Source organism: Saccopteryx leptura, chromosome 3 (assembly GCF_036850995.1).
Source record: "Saccopteryx leptura isolate mSacLep1 chromosome 3, mSacLep1_pri_phased_curated, whole genome shotgun sequence".
In the NCBI taxonomy this organism is placed as follows: domain Eukaryota; kingdom Metazoa; phylum Chordata; class Mammalia; order Chiroptera; family Emballonuridae; genus Saccopteryx; species Saccopteryx leptura.
In genome coordinates, this window is record NC_089505.1 from 340,263,643 (window position 1) to 340,280,762 (window position 17,120).

Below are 17,120 nucleotides of genomic sequence, written 5' to 3' on the forward strand. Positions count from 1 at the left end.
ACATAGTATAAAATAAATGGTGCTGTGAAGGAATTAAGAGGTCACTGGTGGGTGCTAGCAACCACTTCATTTGACATACATAAAATCACCCCACAGTTCAACTCACTCTCTGAGGGTGACAAGGGGCTGCTGATGCTGGTGGGCAGCAGCATCTCATGTGCAGAGCCCATAAAACAAACCACACCTCCCCAGTGTCAGTGCCCTCTGGCCCCTGTCTTATGCCTGCTGTGAATAGGTGCTAATTGGCAAAAAGAATGTGATAAAAATGACCTTTCACACACTGGAACCGGCTATCTCAGTGGGGAGCTCTTTCTCTCTCTGGCACCCTGATTTCCTCTGGTCACTTGGTACCTCTTGGACACCACTGCGTCTGATAAATCCCTGGCTGCTCCTCTCACCCCAGCTCCTTCCCCGAGTTCAACAAAGCCCAAGAGGAAGCTCTGTGGTTGCTTGCTACTCCTGCTAATTAATTGTTCAGGAACTCTGGCAAACTTCAGATATTCGCTCTCCAACTGGAACATGCTCTTTCCTCAGGCTTAGGACTCTTGTAGAACTACCTGCTTGAGGGTTCAGCTAAGGGAGGAGTTATACATGGCCATAGCTCTGGGTAGATGAGGCTCTGAGCACAGGGCTGGCCTCCCGTGAGCTTCATGTCTTCAGAAGTTGAGTCTTTTTTTTTTATCTTATTTTTATTAATTTTAATGCAGTGACATTGATAAATCAGAGTACATATGTTCCGAGAAAACATCTCCAGATTATTTTGACATTTGATTATGCTGCATACCCCTCACCCAAAGTCAAATTGTCTTCCGTCACCTTCTATCTGGTTTTCTTTGTGCCCCTCCCCTCCCCCCACTCCCTCTCTCTCTTTCCTCACCCCCTCCCCAAACCTCCACTCCCACCCTGTTACCATCACATTCTTGTCCATGTCTCTGAGTCTCATTTTTATGTGCCATCTATGTATGGGTTAATATAGTTCTTAGTTTTTTCTCATTTACTTATTTCACTCCGTATAATGTTATCAAGGTCCATCCATGTTATTATAAATGAACCGATGTCATTGTTTCTTATGGCTGAGTAGTATTCCATAGTATATATGTACCAAAGCCTTTTAATCCACTCGTCCTCTGACGGACACTTGGGCTGTTTCCAGATCTTCGCTATTGTGAACAATGCTGCCACAAACATGGGGGGGTGCATTTCTCCTTCTGGAACAGTAAGCTCTCCGACATCTCTCACAGCAATATATTTGCTGATTTATCTCCACAGGCAAGTGAAATAAAAGGCAGGATAAACAAATGGGACTATATCAAACTAAAAAGCTTTTGCACAGCCAAAGACAATAAGAACAGAATAAAAAGACAAACTACATAATGGGAGAACATATTTGACAATATGTCTGATAACGGGTTAATAACCAAAATTTATAAAGAACTTGTAAATCTCAACACCAGAAAGACAAACAATCCAATCAAAAAATGGGAAAAAGAAATGAATAGACACTTCTCCAAAGAGGACATACAGATGGCCAATAGGCATATGAAAAATGCTCAACATCACTAATCATTAGAGAAATGCAAATTAAAACCACAATGAGATATCACCTCACACCAGTGAGAATGGTGCTCATCAACAAAACAACACAGAATAAGTGCTGACGAGGATGTGGAGAAAAGGGAACCCTCCTGCACTGCTGGTGGGAATGCAGACTGGTGCAGCCTCTGTGGAAAACAGTATGGAGATTCCTCAAAAAATTGAAAATCGAACTGCCTTTTGACCCAGCTATCCCACTTTTAGGAATATACCCCAAGAACAGAAGTTGAGTCTTTTTGAGCTGCCTTCTTATTGTCAGTCAAGTGACCAGACCAGGCTAAGGGGCTTAGCCAGTGCCTCGACTGAGTCTCAGCTAAGCTTCGTCCTCTGCACTCCCTCCCCCATTCCCGCCGTGTCTGTTGGCAAGATTTGCCCTTCAAAAAAGACAGATGAAGTCTCACAGAAATGGCTGTGGCCAGTGAGGGGATCCTGACAGTGAGGGGATCCTGACCCAGAAAGGCGGTTAGGGCCATCCCAGAATTTCTGCTGGATGGCAATACTATGACATAGCTGAAAAAAGTGTGCAAAGTAAACCTGAGTTTCTCCTAGAAAAACAAAAGCAGGCCATTAAGAGGAGGAGAAAATAGAATAAACTACTGAGAAAAACCAAAGAGAGGGAGACCTCTTAGAAAAGTACTTGGAGATACTCATTCCATCCTGGCCTTTTAGGGATATGGGGTGTGCATGCGCGCGCGCGTGTGTGTGTGTGTGTGTGTGTGTGTGTGTGTGTGTGTGTGTAGTGTTTTGAACGAAGTATCTCTCTATTGGCTACTCCCTTATATAGATGAAGAATTGCAAGACTCACTATTCATCTATTCCTCTAAAGGTCTGCAGAAAAACCAATTCTCGTAGAAAGCTTTTGGGGCAGAAACCTCCTCCTCCCCCTTTGTATTCCTCCTCTGCTCCCCGAGCCTACTTCAGAGTTGTATGCTCCTGTGCACTTACTGCTTACATGCTGGTTGAATGAGGCCAGCCTAATGCTTTGCTAAAAGTAAAAAGGGTTCCCATGGCTCCACTCCCGCCCCCCATTCTGCCCCCCACCCCACTCCAGCACCACCACCGGATGACCGATGACTAGGCTGTGGGAGCCCGTCTCTAAAGCAGGTTCTACTGCCTTCCCAGTGTTTGATCTATCTGAGTTCAAGTTGCAAAGCAACACCTGCTTTTGGCACTTGATACCTGATGGATAAAAACCCCAGGCTGAGTCAGCCCAAGTGAGTACCTTGCATGGGGCTGTGGACTACACGGGATTTGTGTCAGATTTGGGGAGCTTTGGGGAGTTTTGCTTGAGGCATGTTCTGAACCCTGTCCTTGGAGGCCAGCTACCTGGCCCGAGCTGGACCTGCTGAGATGAAATGTTTCCTGACTAACTTGAGTGAATGCCATCAAATTTATGAAGCAGCAGCAAATAAATCATGGAATTCAGGAACAGTTAGAGGTGTGTTATTGTCTGTCTCTCTTTAATGGGATTTGACTGAAAAGAAGTAAAATGTCTTGAGTTACAGCTGACAAGCCTGTCTTTAACTTTTCAAGAAGGAGGAGAGGAAGAAACTAACATTTTCAGTGCCTACTATGAGCAGACACACCCCCATGGTGTTATCTCTAACCCTCAGAACTCTAAGGGGTAAGCAGCATAACTCCCCACCCGGGGAAACAGGCCCGGAAAGGTGGCACAGGGCCTCCATGGCCCAGGGAGTATGGCTTGCTGTGTTGGAATTCAAACCCAGGTCTGCCTGCCTCCAGGCCCCATGCTCTTCCTTCCCGTTACCTGAAACAAAATGGTGGAGGATTTAAAGTGAGCTTTGGCAGGTGTGGGAGGCTGGATGTGGGACCTGGGCCACCACTTTTAGTTTAACTCACTACCTATAAATGACATGGGCTTTGGGCCAATTGTATGGCCGGAGTGACTCCAGCTGCCTCTTGGGGAAGGGAACACAGCAGGCATCTCTTAGGGACGGTGCAAGGACCAATCAGTGAGAAGCAAAACTGAAACCCCATAGGAAAGTTGATGTTGAGGCGGGGTCATCTTTCCAAGGGTTTTTTTTTTCTCTCTCTGAAGATTTATCTTCACACACGTGTTCTTCATCAGATTATTTGTTGGGAGTCTATTATGCAAAAGGCATTAAATTAGACTGGGGATACCGAGGTAAACACAATAGACTGACTGGGTCCTTCTTAAAGTTGATAATCTCATGAGGAGGTAGAAATAGACAAGTAAACAAGCAAATAAATATATAATCAAGCCACGGGTAAAGGCCAGGGGGAAGCACAGCGTGGGGAGAGTAGGATGGCCCTCTGCTCGTATGTGCTTAGGACATCATCACATCCATAAGAAATCATTTACCAAGTAGCTCTGGGGGGGAAAAGGGGGGCAGAGTGTGTGAGCAACTGCTGCTTTTCAGTGGGCCCTTCTCTACTCTGAATTTCTTTTACCCTAATTATGTATTGCTTTTATAGTTAAAATGCTAGTTAAACAGAAAAATCAGTGTCTGATAAACCATCATCTCAGCCTTTTTTTCTTTGTGGTCCGCAAGGAACTGTGAAAAGGTTTGTGCAACCTCATGTTAGGTAGAGATCTATCTGTGGAGTCAAAGTGAAGCTGAGACATCTCTCTCCGTCTGGGGGGAAAGTGAGAAAGCTGAGCAGATATAGCGGCACTGGAGCCCAGGCCTCCCCAGATGGCCATGCTGTCCCCACTTCCTCAGGGAATGAGCTGCGGCAGTGCCTTTAAACCCCCAGAGAAACAAACCCATCTGGCTTTGAGGTGGCCAGGTTATCAGTCAATCTGGTTACCCGTGAGAAATGGCAGCCAGTTCATTACTTTTAATTAAAGAGGCGGTATTAAGAGAACTAAGATCAATGAATGATTCACGGGGTATGAAACCTGCAGAAATTAAAATGAGGCAAGGGAAGAATTGAAAAGCTGTAAAACTGGGTGAGAAACAAGAGGTGGCCCATTAACAAGCCTCAATGGTGAGAAAACTCACAGAACAAGAATTTTAGATGTGGAAGAAGGACTGAATTAGCAGACAGCCAAAAAAGCTCAAGGTGTCAAATAGACTTCTGTCGTCATTGAATTGGGGACTATAAGACTTTTTTTTTTTAAGCCAGTAATTGCAATAATTTTCTTTTCCTCCCTGGCCGGTTGGCTCAGCGGTAGAGCCTCGGCCTAGCGTGTGGAGGACCCGGGTTCGATTCCCGGCCAGGGCACACAGGAGAAGCGCCCATTTGCTTCTCCACCCCTCCGCCACACCTTCCTCTCTGTCTCTCTCTTCCCCTCCCGCAGCCAAGGCTCCATTGGAGCAAAGATGGCCCGGGCGCTGGGGATGGCTCTGTGGCCTCTGCCCCAGGCGCTAGAGTGGCTCTGGTCGCAACATGGCGACGCCCAGGATGGGCAGAGCATCGCCCCCTGGTGGGCAGAGCGTCGCCCCATGGTGGGCGTGCCGGGTGGATCCCGGTGGGGCGCATGCGGGAGTCTGTCTGTCTCTCCCTGTTTCCAGCTTCAGAAAAATGAAAAAAAAAAAAAATTCTTTTCCTGTCATTAATTTAAAAAGTAGGATGTTAAATAAAAAGGTTGGCTGGTTGAAAACTACCTTGGAAGGGAAAACATCTATGTTATACAAAATGCCATGGACCCTAAGGAACAACGCTGTCATTGTTCCGTGTATCTCTAGCACTCCTTTCCCATGGGAGGGCAAAGCAACTTACCTCGTGGAACTTCTAGAGAAAATAATCTGGCATTGTAGTTCTCTGTCTTGTCTTCTTTCTCCCTCATGTGGGCTGGAAACCTGAGGTTTCCAAGTTGTGACTAAACTGCAGTGACAACTGACCCCTGAATGTCGGAGCTGCTATAGAAGGGGTGGCACCTTCCCACTGATGCCTCAGACTTGAAAGCTTCTCCTTTATAAATTGCTTCCAAGAAAATGCATTGTTTTTCCAATCATTTGCTTTTCTAGATGTAATCTAGTGTAATTATTTGTAAAAGGCGAAAGATTTATGCGAGCTGAAGAGAAACCAGAGTATATGTAGTGTAATTTTTTGGAAATGGATTTGCCTGTGACGTGAAACTTTCTGTGCCCATCAGTGGAAGACAGGACTCCGGTTTGTCCTTTATCCAAGTGCATGTCTGATGAAGTTGTTATTACTGATGTTATTTAAAAGGACTAGTAGCCACAGTCATAGTTTCAGAAGAATTGGAGTTCTATGTAAATTTGGTCTGTTTGGCATCATTTTGCAATTAGAACTAATGTGAATGGTTCTCACTTGGGGTGATTAACTGTCCTGAGGAGGCTCCCAGAATGTGGGACTTTCAGTTTTAAAACAGGTTAGTCTTGGGCAAACCAGGAGAAGTTGATCACCCTGTTAATCAGTGGTAGTCAACCTGGTTCCTACTGCCCACTAGTGGGCATTCCATCTTTTACGGTGGGCGATAGCGGAGCAACCAAAGTATAAATAAAAAGATAGATTTAACTATAGTAAGTTGTTTTAAAAGATTTATTCTGCCAAACTTAGCAAAAATCCGACATAAAGTACTTGGTAAGTAATTATTATTATATGCTTTAAGTTGCTGTAACTCTGCTTTATGAATTTTATAAAGTAAAGTTACTTCCCTACTTTATAAATCACCATTACTGTGGAACCGGTGGGCCGTTAGAAAATTTTACTACTAACAGAGATACAAAAGTGGGCGGTAGGTATAAAAAGGTTGGCTACCCCTGCTGTTAATGCTAAGTGACATGTTTAATTTTCTCAGAGAAACCTAAGCAGTAGGCATTATTCCCCCAGTTCAGGTAAGGGGACTGAGATTCAAAGTTTAAAGCAACACGTCTTGTGACAGCAAATGGGTGGGGAGCAAAGTCTTGTGCTAAGTGCAGGTCTCTCTGGCCCCCACCCTTGTCCTTTGAACAGCTCCATGGTGCAGGCTTTTGACATGCAGATTTAAGAAATTGCCCCTTTGTACTTGAGACTCACACCATACATCTTCTGTGGCTGTTCTGGGCATAACTATTTTGTAGCCTTTGACTCTTAAACTGGTTGGGAAATTAAGAATCAACCAACTACTGAATATTTGCTTAGATTTTTTAAGCATAGAAAAACAGACTGAAATATAGAGCAGAACATTTTCTGTGTATAATCTTTAATAACCGTTTATGAAATCTTGCCAATAACTCTAAAGAAAGCAGTTAGGCAGTTTGGAAAATTTACATTTCCATCTGGAACACTCTCTTACTGCCCACCAGTCTGAGGGGAATGCTGCCGTGAACTTGGCTCATTTCAATAAGACCTCTGTGTCTCTAGTCCGTTCCCAGTCCCCAAAGCTTTTAAGCAATAACACCTGAAATCAGATGGAATTAGTCTCATAATTGCCACACTTGTCTTTAGGAAACAAAATTGGTTGTGGAACTTTATGAGTTCTCTTGCTTTTCGGGAAAAATAAACCCAGAGATGGCACTGCTGGCTCCGGTGCCAGGATAGGTTTGAAAGAGCTGAGTGTGAGGCTGGATCCTCAGACAGCACTGACCGCCGATTGTTAAAGCAAGGGTATGTGACAAATGTGGTCTGCTGGCACTCGTTCATTTATTCAACCAAAGTTACACCGAGAGCCTGCTGTGTCTCACTGCGCTACGCTCTGGCGACATGAAGAGAAAACAATGAAATCCTGTCGCATGCAGTCAATGAATAAGGTTAACATTGCATATAGTCAAAGTCGTTCTTAAACTACAAGCCACTGTTAAGGGAAATCGAAAAAGATACAATGAGATGGAAGAATATTCCTTGCTCTTGGATAGGAAGAATAAATATAATCAAGATGGCCATATTACCCAAAGCAATATACAAATTTAATGCAATTCCCATCCAAATTCCAATGACATTTTTTAAAGAAATGGAACAAAAAATCATCAGATTTATATGGAACTATAAAAAACCCCGAATAGCCAAAGCAATCCTAAAGAAAAAGAACGAAGCTGGGGGCATTACAATACCTGACTTCAAACTATATTATAGGGCCATGACAATCAAAACAGCATGGTATTGGCAGAAAAATAGACACTCAGACCAATGGAACAGAATAGAAAGTCCAGAAATAAAACCTCATATATATGGTCAAATAATTTTTGATAAAGGGGCCAACAACACACAATGGAGAAAAGAAAGCCTCTTCAACAAATGGTGCTGGGAAAACTGGAAAGCTACATGCAAAAGAATAAAACTCGACTGCAGTTTGTCCCCTTGTACGAAAATTAATTCAAAATGGATCAAAGACCTAAATATAAGACCTGAAACAATAAAGTACATAGAAGAAGACATAGGTTCTAAACTCATGGACCTTGGTTTAAAAGAGCATTTTATGAATTTGACTCCAAAGGCAAGGGAAGTGAAGGCAAAAATAAATGAATGGGACTGCATCAGACTAAGAAGTTTTTGCTCAGCAAGAGAAACTGATATCAAAATAAACAGACAGCCAACTAAATGAGAAATGATATTTTCAAACAACTGCTCAGATAAGGGCCTAATATCCAAAATGTACAAAGAACTCATAAAACTCAACAACAAACAAACAATTCAATAAAAAAAGGGGAAGAGGACATGAACAGACACTTCTCTCAGGAAGAAATACAAATGGCCAACAGATATATGAAAAGATGCTCATCTTCATTAGTTATTAGAGAAATGCAAATCAAAACTGCAATGAGATACCACCTCAAACCTGTTAGATTAGCTATTATCAACAAGACAGGTAATAGCAAATGTTGGAGAGGCTGTGGAGAAAAAGGAACCCTCATTCATTGTTGATGGGAATGTAAAGTAGTACAATCATTATGGAAGAAAGTATGGTGGTTCCTCAAAAAACTGAAAATAGAACTACCTATGACCCAGCAATCCCTCTACTGGGTATATACCCCCAAAACTCAGGAACATTGATACGTAAAGACACATGCAGCCCCATGTTCATTGCAGCATTGTTCACAGTGGCCAGGACATGGAAACAACCAAAAAGCCCATCAATAGATGACTGGATAAAGAAGATGTGGCACATATACACTATGGAATACTACTCAGCCATAAGAAATGATGACATCGGAACATTTACAGCAAAATGGTGGGATCTTGATAACATGATACGAAGCGAAATAAGTAAATCAGAAAAAAACAGGAACTGTATTATTCCATATGTAGGTGGGACATAAAAATGAGACTAAGAGACATTGATAAGAGTGTGGTGGTTACGGGGGGGGGGGAGGAAAAGGGGAATGGGGAGGGGCACAAAGAAAACTGGATAGAAGGTGACAGAGGACAATCTGACTTTGAGTGATGGGTATGCAACATAATTGATTGACAAGATAACCTGGACATGTTTTCTTTGAACACATGTACCCAGATTTATTGATGTCACCCTAGTAAAATTAAAAAAAAAAAAGTCATCCTTAAACATTCCTCAAATCACCTATCCAGCACTACCTACGGGCAGGTTTCTCAGAAGCAGGGCCTGCGATCAGGATTCTCGTAAGAGTGAGAGATTGGAAGAGTCTCCGGTGAAACCCGGAAGGAGTTGGGGAAGCAGCGTGGGGCAGAGGACCAAGTTCAGCAAACACACCAGCCCAGCTGAGCGGCTGTGGTCTAGCCTCAGTCCGATCCCATGGGGAACTCCGAGCATGAGTGACATCAGATTTATACCCACTTGAGGCAAAATTGTCCACTTGTGTCCCCTACAGTCAGGTGTTGGCTTTGGGCTGCTCCAGGAATTAGGGTGTAACCTCTTGGGCATCTCTGGTGAAGTGGCTCCAATCAGATGAAGGCAGTTTTTAAAAGAAGGGCGCTGTTGTGAGTGGACAGCAGCTCAAACTCATAGCAGCTGGGGGATGGCTGCACCAGAGCGGTGCCTTGCCAGCAGCCACCACAGGGTTTGCAGGTGTGATAGAAACCTACAGGTCATCTGTTAATAAAGACAACAGAGCAATCTCTTTTTCTCTAGTGGCTCAACGGTCTACCGTTTCTTTGGATGCACTACAGATAAAGTAGTTGCTTTGTATTCAAGGGCTGTATTGTATAAAAATATGCATTTGTCATCAGTACACTCACACCCAGCATGGGGAGGCACTCCCACCTTGGGAGATCAGAGACTGACTGGCTTTCCCTGGAAGCAGATTCCAAGATGACATCAGACAGGATGTCCATTGGGAAGTGCCCTGTCAACACCTGTGGGAGGGAGGGCTGGAAGCGGGAGCAGGCAGAGGGAGGGAGAAGCTGAGCCACAGTGCAGGTCCGACACAGCCCACACGGAGCTCTGAAGATGAACGGCCTGTCAGAGCTGGCCTGCTTTGGGCCAAACAGCCCAGCTTTCCACCCCTGCAGTAACACCCCTCATTGGGCCACCTTGGGAAGGACAAAGCCCTGGGTAAGGTGGCTCTACTCTGCAGGGACAACTGGAGGCTCTTTGCTGACTGCATTCCTGGGAAGGGACTCAGCGGCACGTATCTGTTCATTCACGACGGAGACAACTCACAGGGCGCATCTCATGCTCACTCCAAGCATGTGGTCCTTGAGTGGAATGGGCACAGAATTGCCCATCACTAATTAAAGTTGTTTCCTCATGGGGGGTCGGGAAGGTTGAACACATATGGTTGAAGAATCTACAGTTTAGTCAATGCTTTCATATGTAATATAAAGCCTGGAATTTTATCCTTGGTGCATCATTACTTAGAAGTGGATACTCTATCCTATTTTTCACTTATTATACTAAGTCTTTTTTTTCTGTTCTTATTTAGTGACAGGCATCATGCTAGGAATCTTACATGCATTTCCTTATTTAATCCTTATAATAACCTTATGTGGATGGTACTATTATTATTCTCCATTTTATTTAATTTTTTTATTTTTATTTTTTTTATAAATTTTTATTTTAATGGGGTGACATCAACAAATCAGTGTACATATATTCAAAGAAAACATATCCAGGTTATCTTGTCATTTAATTCTGTTGCATACCCATCACCCAAAGTCAGATTGTCCTCCGTCACCTTCTTTCTAGTTTTCTTTGTGGCCCTCCCCCTCTCCCTCCTTCCCTCCCCCCACCCCCTGTAACCACCACACTCTTGTCCATGTCTCTTAGTCTCGTTTTTATGTCCCACCAATGTATGGAATCCTGCAGTTCTTGTTTTGTTCTGATTTACTTATTTCACTCCGTATAATGTTATCAAGATCCCACCATTTTGTTGTAAGTGATCCAATGTCATCATTTCTTATGGCTGAATAGTATACCATGGTGTATATGTGCCACATATTCTTTATCCAATCTTCTATTTTTTTTTTTACAATGATTAAAGCCTTTAATCAAACTCTTGGCCAATACAGCAAGAATCCATAAAAGAATAGTGTCCTTAACATGTTCACCAAGTCCAAGTTGGCCCCAACACCATGCCAAATCCCTGAAAAATGCAACCCAACCCCAGTTTAGTCTGTTAGGAGCTGTCACAAGAAGCAGGAGTCCAGGAAAAGTCCACATCCAGGAAAAATCCGCATGGCACTGGAATTGTTGTCACAATTCTATACTTTGCAGCTCACGTCCAAGTCCCAATGACCACTGCTTCTAGCTGGTAATGATTCAGGTAGACTGGAAAAGCCATCTGGAGCATGTGTGGAGATGAAGCTTCTGTTCTCCTCTGCCTGGAGAGATGAGACCAGGTTGCTTTTCCCTGGAGCTCCACAACTGTGGCTTGGTAAAGAGAACCTTGGGATACACTAAGCTGGGTGGCAAAGGTAGATTCATAATAGAAGTTGGCAAAAGGGGGCAAGAGAGCTCTAAATTAGGAGTAGGTCCCAGCCTGAAATATGAGTGGGGCATTGAGGTAGGAGGAATAAAGAAAACACTATATATTAAACAAAGCAGCAGAAAATAGGACTATCAACACCCACAACAGAGATCTTTGAGGGAAGAATAAAAAACCTGACTATTCAGGCAAGACATAGTTAAGTGGCCCTTGTGCAAATGAGGTCAGTTTACCTGCTTCTTGGAAGAAATACCCTAGGCTTGTCCACAGTGTCATAGATGGGGCTGATGGCCCTGGGCACCTTCAGCCTTCAGTGGCAAACCCCAGCATTCTGGGCAAGGTTAGGTCATAGGTGGCTGGAGCAGGGCTGGAAGGGACTGAACTCTCCCTTAGAGGAGTGAGGGGGAAGCCTACCTTCCAGTGTCCCTGTTTCCTCACAGCAGAGGCATGTAAGTCGGGCAGGCTTTAGCTCAATGACCTTCCTTTCCACTATTGAAGCAGGACCCAGATGGCATCCTATGAGACCCCTTTGGGGCATTGGAGCCTTTAAGGGCATATCCTAAAAGCTGGTAGTTCCCCTGATCTCTATTGGGCTTTTTCTGCCTCTTGGTATCTTAAAAGCCATGCTCAGAAGATCCTGCTGAGGGGTTTGAGGATTCCCATCCGCCTATATAAATATTTTCCATATATTTGGAGCTATCTGGAGCTATTCTCCATTTTATAAATGAGGGAACTAAAGGTTAGAGAGGTTAGAAAAAAGTGAAATTATATAGTCAGTATTTAAACCAAAGTCTGACTCCAAAGCTCAAATCCTAAACTACACTACTGTGAAACCTTTCATGTCCCCTTTGAGGGACCTGAGCTAATTCATTCATTGATTTGGCAATGTTTCACTAAGCATGCCTTAATTCCAGGCTCTGTGCTGGGCTCCGTGGTATTACAGATCCAACAGAGATGACTATGAAAAGAAGCATGTGTATATGTGTTCTTGTGGGTCATTCTTCCTGCCTCTGTGCATGTCTGTGCACGTGTGTGTAACAATCTCAAGAGACTAATGCAAATGTAAGAACCTTTGAATGTCTCCTACTCAATCCACTGTGTTAAACTTTTAACAGGCTAAAAGAGATGCAAAGCGAATGCCTGCAAAAGAAGTTACCATTAATGTAACAGACAGCATCCGACAGGTGGACAGAACTCGAAGAATTACAAAGAACTGCGTCAACTAGCAGAGTGTCTAACTAGAAGGGCGGATGGACTTCTTCGGTGCCTGTCACATACCGGATCCCACCAAGGAAGCTTGAAGGAGTGGGTGCCCCTTGCTGAACGTGAATGCTGCTGAGTGCCTTGCGGGACCGTCTTATCCGGTAGCCCACACCTGCCTGAGCTGTTGGGACATTCTCAGCCTCTTGTTTTTCACATAAATGTATCGGCACACTAGTCACATATGGTAATAAACTGCTAATAAGCAGTTCAGTGTGCCTCTTTGCAATGTCTGCACTTAGGTCTGACTTAGAAGTGCTGAGCTAAAGCCACCGGCCAGTTTTTGAAGCAGAGAGAGCAAGTAGAAGCAGTGGGTTCTGGAGGTGAGAAAGTCACGCGTCAGCTCCACGTTCCCTGGCCGTGGTGGTGTGTGCTGTTTCAGGCAAGCTTGTTCTTTCCTCCCTCCTTTTTGAATGGCACCATCACAAAGCTTAGTGTGTTCACTCAAAAGCTGGCTCTCACCCAACTTTAAATCCTGATATATGAGAAATCAAGAAACAGGAGAATGAACCCCATCAGCACCCATGGCGTGTCTTTGGGAGGTCTCTGTGATGCAATCACACCCTATTCTCATCTTTTTTCAATGCCCCTTTCCCCCATGCTGGTGTTCATATCAGCCTTTGAACTATCATATCACAGTTGTGGTCAATGCATCCAACCTAGGATGCCTGCGCGGGCAAGGCCAGACACTGCATTTTTCAGAGCTCTCTGGTTCCCTTTGCTTATGTTTTTGACTGTTTTCTCTTTCCAATCAGGCCATTTGCAATTGTTATTCAAAGAGTGGACACTGCTCACAAAAGGAGATAACGCAGAGCATGGCGGCTGCACACACGGCCTCCTTGCCCTCTCTCTACACACCCAGCACCATGCCATTTTGGCATCTGCAAAGGAATCCCTTTAGAAAGTCCGCACCTGGTGGACATGCATTCCCATTGACATTAGATTGCTATGCACTGTCTTAGAAATCAGGTAGCTGATGCAGCAGAAAAAAAAAATGTTTTCATGGGCATAAAATTTTCTAGCATTTCTTTAAACATGGTAAAGTGGAAATATTTTCCTCCAAAGTAATGTAGCATGGCCCTGGGAAAGGTAGGACCAAAGTTGTACCAAATGATACCAATAAACTCCATGTGTAGCAGAAACAGGCAGCCTGATGGTGTGTGCTTATGTAACAATCCAGAGAACTGACATCAGCAGGTTACAGTCCAGACACTCGGTCTCCTTACTGCCAATTCCATTATTCCTCAAACACAGCGGGCAGTCTTCCTTTTCCTTCCTTCCTTCCTTCCTTCCTTCCTTCCTTCCTTCCTTCCTTCCTTCCTTCCTTCCTTCCTTCCTTCCTTCCTCCCTCCCTCCCTCCCTCCCTCCCTCCCTCCCTCCTTTCTTCCTTTCCTCCCGCCTTTCCCCCCTCCTCCCTCCCTCCCTTGCTCCCTCTCTCCCTCCCTTCCTCACTCCCTTTTTCCCTCCCTCCCTCCCTTTTCTCCCTCCCTCCCTCCCTCCCTCCCTTCTGTAGATTGTATATTTATTCATTAAACATTAAATGCCAACCCTGTACCAGGCACCATGCAGACACTGAGAGCTTTGGAGTTTGGCCAGTCCCCACTGTGTATGTTGTATCTGACAGTAGACTTAGTGACCGGGAGGCTGAGACACTGAATGTGGTGTGTTACGGATTGCCCTGCAGTGTAATCTCACTTTTATAGTCAGGACAGATTTCTGTATTAACCTCTGGGTGTCCTAATCACTGTACAAGACTTTTTGCCATACACACAAAACTACAGTTTTCCCAAACCTTTATCATTTTCTGACTCTTTGAGAAAAGGATTTTCAGGAACTCCATGTTTCGAAATCTTCAATAATAATAATAAAAGGAAAACCTGTGTCCCCACTGGCATTACTCAGCAGGAACCCCAACTGCCAGAGGTCAGCATTGCTCCTGCAGGTTCAAGGGCTCACTTCTCCAAGGGCACAAGTGTTGTGTTTTTGTGTAGAGTATTCCTTCACCAGTCATGGCTGTCAGCCACGGGCTAAGCCTAGTTTCTCTTTACAACCTTGTGTTTCATCACTTAGCTGCTGCGTGTTGTTTGGAATTTACCAATTTGAGAGGGTGTCTCTGTTTTATATAGAAGCAGTTACTTCTGGGGGAGAAGGGAACAAAGGATGTATATGATCTGACCCTCTACAGAACAACCTGGATTTCACCAAGACAGTGACCAGAAGTTAAACAACGTTATTGAAAATTCATCCAGCATTTTAAAAATATGTTTATGATATCAAAACTGATTCTTACTATCCTATTAGCATCACTTTCTATTGCAAAGTTGGTGTCAATAAAGTCATCAATTTCAAACATAGACAGTTACAAGGAATCTTTACTGGGACCTTAAATTTGTATGTAGAGCTACTTAGATTTTTTTCTCTTTAAAGCAAATACCTTTCACATAAATGATTCCTTTGAATCCTCCAAAAAGCTCTGTGAAGTAGGTAAGAAGAACACTATTAATGCCAAGTTATATTATGAAATATTATGGTCCCCTAGCCAAAAAGTGATGGAGCAGTGATTCAAGTGAGAGAAGTTGTTCTGCAAATTCAGTGCTTTTCCCAGCATATAACATGGAACCTGTCCTGGCAAGAAGGCCCAGCGTGGCTGGGAGACTCAGATGCTCAGAGGGGGATTGCCACAGGGTCTGAGTCAACATTGAGCCCAAGTCTAAGGCGGTGGAGGCTGTACCTAAAGAGGGCAGGTGAGCTCTTGGGTGCTGTAATGCTGGTGGCCAAGGCCAGGTAGGTCCACATTGGATTCAGACAGATGGTAGAGAAACTGCAGAGCTGAAAAGCATAGGGTCATTCTCATTTATTTGATTCTTGCAATGGCGGACGAGCAAACAGGCAGGGAAAACCGCTTCTCACGGTAGCAAGCAAGCCATCTCCCTGAGGGCAAACATCTGTAGTCTTACATAGGTCACACTGTGGCTGTGCCATGTGCTCATGCACTAATCGTGCAAAGTGCAAGCAAGCAAGCCTAACACAGCTGTTTTCTGTCTGGCTCATGCTCCTTTACCTCTCCAGAGGGGTGACTCTGACCTACTGTGACACAGCACCTTTGGTGAAAGTCAGAGGGAAGAGAGACTAGTTCACAATTCAAAGGAGATTAAACTTGCACCCTTCAGAATTGCCACTAAGACCTGAAGGTGAGGGAAGCCATGGCAGCCAGGGACCTTCTCATTCTGCCAATACCCCAAGAACTCCCTGAATATGCACTGAAGCACTGCACCTCCTCACCCTTTTCCTACTGCCCGTCCCACGCCCCGGGCTCCTTGCACACCGTGTGCCCTTCCTGTCTAAGCCCTGCTATGCTGCACCCATTTATGATGCCCACTAGCCCCACTGTCTGGCTGCCCACATGCTGCAGAAAAGAAATCCATCTAATATCCTGTAAACAGGGTTCATAAAACCATCAACTCTGCTCGACCAGATGGCAGACAGGCTTTATTTGGCTGTCATGGCATTAAAACTTGGGAAATGTACAAAGAAAGCCTGCCCTGGCATAGGCTCCTAGTTTAGAACTCCAATATCCATTCTCCCCTCTTCCTTGGATGGGCTAAAGGTTACCCACTTAGACTAAAATTATACCTCTCAGCTTCCTCTGCAGCTAAGAGTAGCTATATGAGTAAGTTCTGGCTAATGAAATGAAAGAGTGAGTCATGGAAGCTTCTAGGAAGTCTCCTTATAAAAGAATGATCAAACCCTTTCTTTCCGTCTTTTCCTTCCCGCTTCCTGGAATGAGGAGGTAATGGCTAGAGCCACAGCAGTCCACTGGGTCATGAGGTGTCCTTGGCAATGGCAGATATACCACGCTGAAAAACAAGTTTGAAAAACCCTGGGTCCCTGATTCCACGGAGCCCCTACGAGCCCAGGACTGCACACCCTAGACCTCTTTTTGTGAGAGAGAAATACACTTATACCTCATTTGAGCTGCTTTCTTACTTACAGCCAAATTTAATTCTGATTAATATAGGAGCTTCCCACCTTCTTCTGAAAACTTGGAAGCTCTTTCGCCCCTGGGCCCTGTTGCCACTCAGATATAATCAGCTGGAGCTGAGACAGCTGTGTTTGCTGAAGCTGGGGGGGGGGGGTCTCCAGATCATGAGCCCCCACCCGCTAGGCCTTACACAAAGCAGCCTCCCTGTTCCTGTTACCTGGTTGTGCCCTGGGACCTATATGTTTGCAAGCCCTGCTCCAGACTGTTTCCAACATATTGTTTTCATGTTCTTTTCAGGACTCGTTGAAAAGAGTCCCTCCAGTCTAGGAAATCAGGGTTAGAACTGTCTGAGTTGACAAATTTCAGATATAACTTAATATTCAAAATTATGTATCGACACCCTCTTTTATTTGCCCCACGTGTCTTCCTCAAGAAGCTTCAGTGTGTCAGAAATTGGGACACAGTGAGGGATAAAACGGACTTGGTCCCCACCCTCCTGGAGCTGGCATCTGTGG

General features: G+C 44.5%; 1 protein-coding gene across 2 annotated transcripts in view; it reads left to right on the plus strand.

The window, feature by feature from the left end:
- The window catches only part of BAALC (BAALC binder of MAP3K1 and KLF4), a 102,005-nt gene extending 88,089 nt beyond the window's left edge, over positions 1–13,916 (plus strand). The window contains exon 3 of one of the 2 annotated variants that reach the window (XM_066379278.1): positions 12,479–13,916. In XM_066379278.1, coding sequence (XP_066235375.1) covers positions 12,479–12,530 — 52 coding nt within the window. In that variant the 3' untranslated portion in view covers positions 12,531–13,916. The remainder of the gene's footprint in view (positions 1–12,478) is intronic. The other variant, XM_066379277.1, reaches the window with a different exon arrangement.
- Positions 13,917–17,120: the final 3,204 nt, after the last annotated feature.